Source organism: Mytilus trossulus, chromosome 12 (assembly GCF_036588685.1).
Source record: "Mytilus trossulus isolate FHL-02 chromosome 12, PNRI_Mtr1.1.1.hap1, whole genome shotgun sequence".
NCBI lineage: Eukaryota > Metazoa > Mollusca > Bivalvia > Mytilida > Mytilidae > Mytilus > Mytilus trossulus.
Window position 1 is genome coordinate 42736367 of NC_086384.1, and position 10727 is coordinate 42747093.

The window sequence follows — 10727 nt, forward strand, 5'->3', positions numbered from 1 at the left end:
ACGGCCTAGTTGGGCAAATGCTGCGTGAACAAAATGTTGACTTTGCAATTTTAACAGAAACCTGGTAGTCCGATGAAAAGCAATATCAATTCGAAACATCAGAACTTAATCAAAATGGGTACAAAATAAGCGTTTTAAACAGGCAAAATAGAATTGGTGGCGGCGTTGCCCTATCATGTCGAAGCAGTATTAAAATGCGTAAACTGTTTTCCGGCACAAAATCGTGTTTTGAGTATGGAATATGGCAACTAGTATCTAAATCTATAACAATAAATTGTATTGGTATTTACAGACCACCATCCTTAGCGACACCAAATCATTTTGTGAACGAATTTTTTCAGTTTATAGAAGATATAGTCCCTAAGTATTCAAATCTCATAATCATGGGTGATTTTAACTTGCACATCGAAGAAAATAGTAATGCGATTTCGGAATTCAATAACTCTCTTGATGCACTCGGATAAAAACAGCATGTAGACTTTCCAACGCATATTCACGGCCGTAGTCTAGACTTGGTTATCACGGAATTCACGAATGGAGTCGATCTCGTGTCGTATGAAGCAGGTCCTTTTTTGTCTGACCACTGCGCCGTTAAAGTGACAACGAGGGTACAAAAAGAGAACATTGTCAGCAAATCCATTTCATTCCGAAACTTCAAAAATATGAACAAACAAAATTTCACAGAAGATCTCCAAAAATTGTCATTATATTCCGATAATTTTGAAACCTTTGTTGGCGAATTTGAGAACACTATCGAATCTTTACTTAATACTCATGCACCAATGCAGGAAAAGACACAAATATGTAGAGCACCCAAGCCCTGGTTTAACGAAACGATCATGTCTTTGAAACGACTCATGCGGAAATCGGAAAGACTCTGGCGTTTTAAAACACCGAAAACCGTGTGATTAAGAAATTTATAAATCATCCATGAACAAATACCACCATGAACTTAGAAATGAGAACATTCCATTCTTAGTCAAAAAGTACTTTCTTTTAAAGGTGATTCTAAAAAGCTATATAAATTCGTAAAAGACTTAACAGGCAGTAAGTCAGAAATTCCGATGCCAGCTGTTGAAAACGAAAATGAACTTCCCGATAAATTTGCGGACTTCTTCATGAACAAAATAAAAACAATTCGTGATCTCTGAGAGACTTTGACGATTACAAACCATTGTTCAAAGACGTTCCGTTATTTACATCATTTAAAAATCTTTCAGAAGATGGAGTTAAGACCATCATAAATAAATTGCAATGTAAATCATGCGAACTTGACATTTTGACTACGAAAGTACTTAAATCGTTCCTTAGTGAATTGTTGCCTGTTATCAAAAAGTTAGTTAACTTGTCTCTTAGTCAAGGCGTCTTCCCATTAAGATGGAAGCAAGCGGAAGTCAGGCCTCTGCTGAAAAAGGCTGGTCTTGAACTAATTGATTCAAATTATAGACCAGTAAGCACTTTGTCTTTCCTGTCTAAATTAATTGAAAAATGTGCGCTATATAGACTGAATGAACACGTGAAAGATCATGATCTCCCTCCTCCAAACCAATTTGCGTATCGTCAATTCCATTCGTGCGAATCGGCCCTTCTACGTCTCGTTAATGACATTCTCGATTGGATGGAGCATCAAGAAGTCACCGCTATGATCGCCGTTGATTTAAGTGCAGCATTCGATACTGTAGATCATAGTATTTTGATAAAAGTACTCGAATATCAGTACGGTGTAAATGGAACCGCACTTAAATGGATCGATTCCTATTTGGGACCTCGAAGCTGTCATGTAAATGTCAGCTCTACAACATCATCAGAACGGTAACTTGAGTGTAGTGTACCACAGGGAAGTTGCTTAGGTCCCTGGCTTTATTTAGTCTACGCGGAAACTCTATTCGACATTATTTCACCATCGACGACCATACTTCTAATAAACGTTTCGTGCCAACATTAACGAATAAGATGGATGCAATTCGTGACTTACAGGACTGCGCTGTTCATATAAACACCTGGATGAACAGTAACAAACTAAAAATGAACAATGCGAAAACAGAGTTTATTCTCTTTGGCAGTCGACACCAACTCTCTAAATGTCAGACAAAAGACATAATCATTTGTGGAGATGTTATAAAATCAAAAACATGTATACGGTACTTAGGTACTTTTCTGGATGAGACTCTAAACTTCAATGACCATATTACTAAAAAATGTAAGACAGCAATGATGAACTACTACAAAATAAAGTGCATAAGATCCTATCTATCGAAAGAAGCAACTGAAACTTTGGTCTTATCTTTGGTTATATCACATTTAGATTATTGCAATGTTATACGTTTTGGAATTTCACAAACTGATTTATATAAATTGCAACGTATACAGAATATGTGTGCCAAACTTGTGTTAAACCGTTCTAAGTATGATAGTGCCAAGCAGACATTGTTTGACTTACACTGGCTTCCGATCAAAGCCAGAATTACATTCAAAATCTTAACCTATATGTACAACTGTCATGTAGGTAATGCACCGTCATATTTGATCAATTTATTAAATCCTCAAGTGTCGAAACGTTCATTAAGGTCTTCAGAGTCATCTATTGGTTGTTATGCAGTCACATATAACAAAAAGAAAACTTTTTCAGATAAAAGCTTTAGTACTTTTGGCCCAAAATTGAGGAATGAACTAGGTACAAATGTAAGAAAGTCTTTGGACACTTTTAAATGTCGGTTGAAAACATAGTATTTCGAAAATTATTTTGAACTTTTCTGACTTTTTTCTTGTGTATCACAGTATATATTTTCAATTTTTGGTATAGTACATACATATTGTATTTTTGTATAGTATTTTTGTATTTTATATGTCATTTATGTACAACGCCATTGAATACATATTGTATATGTAGAAATAGGCGTTTAACTAAGTGTTCATGATTCATGTTTCATGTTTTTCAGAAATCTTAAAATATGTGTGGCAAAACTCGCACGACTTACAGAACCCCTCTTCGCATACTGGGAACCTAGACAATGCGAGTTCCGATTGGTTGATAACCTTTCACGAATCACACATTTTTCGCTTTTTCTTATGTCCTATCTATCCATCATTGAAGCAGCATAATGATTACTGTATTTTGGCCCAGGTCTCCGGATTACCTGGTGACTCTCCCATCAAACCATTCTGTCGATAAATCGGACACTTTAAGTTAGTAGTATTTTTGTTTTCCTGCACGGTCGAAAGTGTAAATGCAAGTCTTGCAGAACGTATAAAGACAAGGTAAATATTTGGGTGCTGTAAGAGTCTACAACTATATGGTACACGTCAATAAATAATCGAAATTGTCTGCTTTGTTTGGTGCAATCGCCATTTGTGATGATTGGACTTAAAACCTCGTTGTCATGTGTTAGATTGATGTGAACATTTATTGTCGTCATTTGGTCTCTTGTGGAGAGTTGTCTTATTGTCAATCATACCATATCTCCTTTTTTTATACGTAAAGAAAGTTATTTTTGAAACTCTGACTAAAATAAGAGATTCTCGGTTACGCAAAAAGGGGATCTGGCCTTTTTTTTTGTGAAGAACTAAATATGTCAATGAGACACCTCTCGATTCAAGCCACAATTTGTAAAGTAGACCATTATAAAGTAGGATCTTCAATATGGAGCCTTTGTTTACGCCTAGCAGCTAGCTATAAAGAGCACAAACATTACAGGTGTAAAATCATTCCATGCATAGAGACAGGAAATAAACGGTCTTATATATATAAACACTTATGAACCATATAAACAAGCGACAACTACTGAACATCCGGTTTCTGACAGTCGGAAACAAATGCAGAGTTTTAAACGTTTTGATATGTACCAACCTTTACCCTTACCTGAAACAATAGTGTAAAGTCACAACATACAAAACACACTATAAATTGAAAATACTTGTCATTGCCCAATACTGTGCAATTGAAGATTTCTTGCTATTGCGCAATACTGTGCAATTTACAATTTCTTGCTATTGCTCAATACTGTGCAATTGAAGATTTCTTTTTATTGCTGAAAACTATGCAATTGAAAATTTCTTGCTATTGCACAATACTTAATATAATAATTTTGGATCCTGATTTGGACCAACTTGAAAACTGGGCCCATAATCAAAAATATTAGTACATGTTTAGATTCAGCATATCAAAGAAGCCCAAGAATTCAATTTTTATTAAATTCAAACTTAATTTAAGTTTGGACCCTTTGGACCTTAATGTAGACCAATTTGAAAACGGGACCATACATTGAGAATCTACATACACAGTTAGATGTGGCATATCAAAGAACCCCAATTATTTAATTTTTGTTGAAATCAAACCTTCCTTTTAGGGTCATAAACATTGTGTTAAAATTTCATAGATTTCTATTTACTTATACTAAAGTTATGGTGCGAAAACCATGAAAAATGCTTATTTGGGCCTTTTTTGGCCCCTTTTTACTAAACTGTTCGGATCTTAACTCCCAAAATCAAGCCCAATCTTTCTTTTGTGGTCATAAACGAGGGTATGGATTGGGGGGTCTGTTATTCTGTAAACATTTAATTTTCACCCCATTTTTCTCTAATCTTTAAAAAATTAACCCCTTTTTTCTCTAATCTTCCTAAAATTAACCCTTTTATTCTCTACTCTTTTATTTTTTGGCTCATTATTCTCTTATCTTCATTTTTTAAGGGCATTATTCTTTAATCATTTAACCCCATCCAAACCCTAATAAACCTTATGATTAAATGTCATTGATTTCTATTTACATATACTTAAGTAAATGTGCGAAAACCAAGAATACTGCTTATTTGGGCCCTTTTTTGATCCCTTATTCGTAAACTGTTCGAAACAAAACTTTCAAAATCAATCCCAACCTTCATTTTGTGGTCATAAACCTTGTGTTAAAATTTCATAGATTTCTATTCACTTTTACTAAAGTTTGAGTGCGAAAGCTCTTACTCATTATGTAAGTACTTAACAAATGTCTCATAATTATCATGTAATAATAAAGTGTAATAACGCCCCTTTTTAAACCTTGTTTGAAAATTAAAAGGTACTAAAAATCATTAATACTACATCCTTTAGATGCTCTTGCGACTCATGTCTGTCGGACATTAATATTTATGCGTTTTTTTATTTGTTTCTTGTATGCTAGTAAAGGAGCTTGAGACTTCTTTTATTTAGTCAAAACTTGTCAAAATATCTTTATTTTGATATCCGGTAATTTATCATGTATGTAGAAACAAGACCTTAACCACAAACAAAACTTGCTACAATATATATATACATTACAAAGATGATTGTTTAATTTTGTATCAAATTCTATGCGCGAAATGGTATTTTAAGTCATATACGTAATTTTGAAATGTTGGTGAGCTCAGAGTGACTTCATAGTTTCCATTTGGGAGCAACTATAGCTTATGTCAATAAAGTTAATATAATTTTTAATAACAAGCTTTCATATATTTAGAATGTTTACTATAATGTCGTTAGAACAACAACTTATGTCAAATAAACTGCTATTTCGTTTTTTGGTAAAGCACACGTTTTGATTTTGAAAGAATATTTTATTTCGTTACTTGTGTTACAGGAAATTAAACTGTTGTATAAAGCATAGTTTTGAAAACAATTGCATCTTTGAAATGCCTTAAGAAAATTCACAGAGTGCTACTTTCCCCGTATCAAAACAAGTGACGAAAAACATGCTGCTGTTGTTTTTGAATCGAATCACCCATGGTTTTTCTAATTCAATTGCATTGGCGTCAAATATTCGAATTAGTTTGCCATCCTTTGAAAGTTGGTGTATGTTTTTTGAATCATGTCCGCAAATATATATGTTTTCATCACAATCCTTAGCAATACCTCTAGGCGCTGAAAGTTTTGTATTGCTATATATTATTGTATCATTTCTAGGTTTTGAAATCATTATTTCGTGAGTCCCATTTCCGCAGATGAAATTGTCTTTGCTGCCTGCCCAAACAAACCAGGCATCGCCGCGTGTTGGTTTTGTGCGTATTCGTGCTCCTGATGAGGCTTTAATCCATGTAATGAATGTATCGTTCGCACCAATGAATATATCGTCTGTGTATGCTATACCACAAACTTCAGAGTCAATGGCAATTGTTTGTAATGAGTTCATTTTTTTCATATCTATAATAAAAATTGACTTTTCTGCTGTCGACACCACGGCTCTGGGTTTGTCCATCGGTGAAATATCATACGTTTTATTGGGGAGAGTAAGTGTGGAAATAGTGGATCCGTTTTGACTACATTTTAGCACCTTAGAGTCATGATACTGGACAAACACTAATTCCGTCTCGAAGAATATTCCACTAGTATGACAATGTTGACGTGGTAGTTGAATAGTTTGCAAACGTTTTACATCTCCGGTTCGAAAATTGAAAGTTTGATTTATGCCTGTGGGATAATAAGCACTGGCTAATTTACTCTCGGAAATGCTGATTTGACCAAGAGAACTGATTTTATCTCGAAATTGCACGAAAACTTTGTCATCTGTGAAATTGATGGTCATATCCTTGATTTTAGAAATGTTTTGTGAAAAGTCTTCATCGAAGGTTGCTTTGTTGGCACAAATTTTATTTATTTCAAACAGACATTGCTGGTCAGAACCGTGTTTCAAACAGGTTTCCGTTAGCGATATCCAGTTAACTATTGTACTTTCGAAGCTTTCTAATTTTGCTGTATCGTTTGATTCGACTAACTCTATCTGTTTTTGAGATTTAGATATTTCCCTTTTAATTTCGTCTTCTTTTTCACTGATATGTTTGAATAAATCTTGTCTAATACGTTTAACTTTGTCCTGAATTTCGGTTGCTTCATTCTTAGATTTTGCTAACAGTCCTTTGCGATTTTTAATTAAAGCCTTCAATACTTCTCTCTTATATTTTAGATTTTCTAAAAATTGTGCTGTTTGCTTAGTATCCTTGATACCTGAAGCTGCGTTCTCAATCGTAATTACTTCCTCGCATTTCCTATGCTCTAACGTTACACATACTGTACATAAGGGTTTACTATGTTGAACACAGTAAATCTTAATTATCTCTCCCGCATGTTCCTCACAGCATAGTATTGTTGAAATGTTTGCCGTTTCGTTCGTCGTTGAAAGTTCCTTCAGTAATACTAACGGGTGTTTTGCACTAATCTTAAAAGATTTATGGCATATTTCGCATGCCTTGCAGAACGCCTCTTCGCATACTGGACACCAAGACAATGCAAGTTCTGATTTATTGTTTATTTTACACGAATCACACATTTTTTCGCTTCTTCTAATTGCTTGTCTATCCATCATTGAAGCAACGAAATGATTACTTGGTAGTTTTTCAGCCCATGCATCCGGATTATCTGTTGACACACCCATCAAAACATTCTGTCGGCAAATCGGACACTTAAAAGACGTTTTAGTTTTCTCATTGTCCACGGTAGACAGAATATACGTGTTAATACATGTCTTGCAGAACGTATGGAGACAAGGTAAATATTTTGGTGCTGTAAAGGTCTCCAAACATATGGTACACGTCAATAAATCATCAAAATTGTCTGTTTTTTCCTGTGCAATCGCCATTGTTGTTGACTGGACTTTAAACTTCCTTGTCATGTAAGATTGACATATAGGTATCTACGATCTATATTTAGATATACCAGATAAATAAACTCAAATGCACTGAGCTGATATCATTTGAATTAAATGACCTATCATAAAACTTTAAATTTTTTTTTAATATTTTCATTTTGTATCATATTATCCTTATTATTTATTCATAAATCATTTCTTTTTATTTTTCATAGAGGAATTCTAAGGGACTGTCACTATCGATACAAATTATCGAAATTTCTTATCGACATTCAACATGTTTTTTTTTATATCGAAATGATTTCATTCTACACACAGCCATAACTTGATATTTTATTTTAAATTCGCACAAATCATTCAAAAATATATATAATCATAAACTAGCCATATCTTCTTTTCCGTTTGTCAGGCTCTATACGTTATCATTTTGGTCCGTCGTTGTAGGTCTCTAATGGGTTAAATAAAATTGAGAATGAAAATGGGGAATATGTCAAAGAGAAAACAGCCTGAACATAGAGCAGACAATAGCGAACCCCAACAATGGGTCCCCATCTCAGAGAGATAATCCCGCACCGGGAGGTTGGACTCAGCTGGCTCCTAAAAAATGTTAAATAGTTCAGTGAATTGGACGTCATGCTAAATTCCAAAACATATAAATGATCTAGAATTTTTTTTAAAACATACAAGACTATTAAACAAATGTAAGATCTCAGCAATGTGACAATGGTACATAAATTAACAAAGGACTAGCAGTTAATTATATGCCAGTCCAGACCTCAATTAAAATGATTGAAAGATTATGTCTTCATCTTATGAAAATCAAGCAATATCCCTCTCCTTGGGGATTTATTGGTTACATAGTGTACTAGTGACCTAAAATGGTATATATGGGGTCAGTAAATTCCATATGGGTCGAGAGCAAAGCTCGATCCCCATATGGAATTTACTGACCCCATATATACCGTATTACGTCACTAGCACACTATGTAACGAATTTATCTTACCGACTATCTTAACGTGTGAAATTCAGACCTATATAAATGAGCAAGTCTTCAATACTGGTAGCATTAAGAAATTACTTCCATTGATCCTATAAAACAGATGCCAATAATAACAACTTGTTAGGTTTGAATGTGTTTTGTGAATCTATTTCAATCTAAATCATCAATGTCTTCGTCTGTATAAATCTTTAAGATTTCTTCTCAATACCGTTTTGTTTTTATAAAGGGACGTAACACCACTACTAACCGTGTATCGAAACAAGCCCCGCCTCCCTTCTAACCTAATAAGGAATATAAAGGGACGTACCACCACTACTAACCGTGTATGAAATTAGCTCCGCCTCCCTACTAACTAAATATGAAATATGCACAGTCTCCACGCGGACGCTTTTAACCAATCATATTCCTAGAAATGTATAGGAGCTAAGATAAAGTATCATACCTGCATAAATATAACCCGTATCATGCCAAAATGTATGTATAATATCCTGAAATCCATGTACAATTTGACGGTGAAAATTCTTTAATAAATATCAGCGTTTAACGTTCGCTGAGAAACTTACAATTATGACAGAAAAACGAAAAAAAAAAATGTAAATAGTAATCATCAGAAAAAAATCAATATTTTCCAAAATACCCTACCACTTATTATACCAGTTATCTACAGATGTGAGGTTTTCTTTCAATTGACGCTATTTAATTTTTTTAGCACTTTGAGCATCACCTTGAATACTATAACAGATAGAAACTGTTCAAAGAACATTTACCAGGAATACAAGTGTGCTTATGAATAAAGTCAACAGAAGTATACCGGTGTTTAAAAGAAATAAATCAAGTGAGAGAAAACATATCTGGATTACAAACTTAACCGAGGGAAACACATCAAATATAAGAAAAAAACAAAGGAACAAATGGAACACTGAAGTGCAATACAAAAAAACATAAACTTACATCAAATCACCCTTTTGATAACAACTGCCATATTTCTGACTTGGTAAAGGACAATTTAACAAAAAATGGTGGGTTGAACTTGGTTTAGCCAGACATCCCGCTTTATGACATTTAAAAAAAGATATAAGATTAAATGAGTACATTACGTGACAGAAACACATCACAAACACATGCAACAACGTTAACATTCATCAGAGAAAAGCACAAACAAATGAAATAATAATCGACAAAACATTTTTATAAATGCGAATCAAAAATCTACTTTTTGTAAAAGAATGGTCCGTATTTAATAAATGTGTGTCTTTTACCTTGTTAACTATTTAAAGCAAACGGAAACTGTTCGAATAAAAAATTATCAGCATTATAATATTTTTACAAAACTGCAAAATGATCATCGTATAGCTTACTCCTTAATTTGGTATGGGTTTTGCTAACTGTTTAATGTCATCTACATGTTTTTAGAGGGCGTACAATGTTTGGGTTTTTTATCAATCAACTTGAATTTTGGACTACAAGTTGAGTGTCTATCTGACATTTGAATCACTTGATTTTTCCTTGCATCTTCTAATCATTGAGATTTAGTTTGTCCCAGAATTAAACACAATAAATTCCAGGCAACCGACTAACTGTCGTGGAGACAATAAAGACTAGGAAAATTCTAAAGTGGTTTATTCTAAAGTATCGGTCTCAATTAAGTTAATATATTTTATTTTCATGTTTAAAATGTCAATTTCCCATTTCTCAGCAGTAAGTTTACCCTCTGCTCCATTGCATTGCGATTTCATATTTCAGTACAAAAATCAGCTTGTGCATGTTCTCATTGTGTAGTCTTCAACAGGGGTATTCTCGTTATATAAAAACTCATCCAATGGAGTTATGATGTTATCAAAACAAAACGACTGAAATCGACATTGCATAAGTTTACTGGTTAACAACACTAAAAACGTTCTACTCGAAACGATGTAACAGTGTCTCAACTCACGAGCGACATTGCGTTCGCCGTCTAGGATACCTGGCCTTGAAGTCTTAAAACTTGTTTTTTGTACTCGTACTCGAAAATCGACAATTCAAAATGATGAATTTCATGTTTCAAGCAAGATTGTTGTGCTCCGAGCACTGAGCAAAAAAAATTATGACCCTAACTCCAGTACAGTAAAATCACAAAAATTCTGAACTAAGAGGAAAA

General features: G+C 33.9%; 1 protein-coding gene across 1 annotated transcript; it reads right to left on the minus strand.

The window, feature by feature from the left end:
• Positions 1-5635: 5635 nt before the first annotated feature.
• Positions 5636-7596, minus strand: LOC134693423 (E3 ubiquitin-protein ligase TRIM33-like). Its single transcript, XM_063554237.1, has one exon. The coding sequence runs from the start codon at positions 7578-7580 to the stop codon at positions 5646-5648; it is 1935 nt and encodes a 644-aa protein (XP_063410307.1). The 5' UTR covers positions 7581-7596; the 3' UTR covers positions 5636-5645.
• Between the last annotated feature and the right edge of the window lie 3131 nt (positions 7597-10727).

Bases quoted from the DNA above. Each gene is read 5' to 3' on its own strand.
- LOC134693423 (XM_063554237.1), bottom strand. From the start codon at position 7,580: ATGGCGATTGCACAGGAAAAAACAGACAATTTTGATGATTTATTGACG.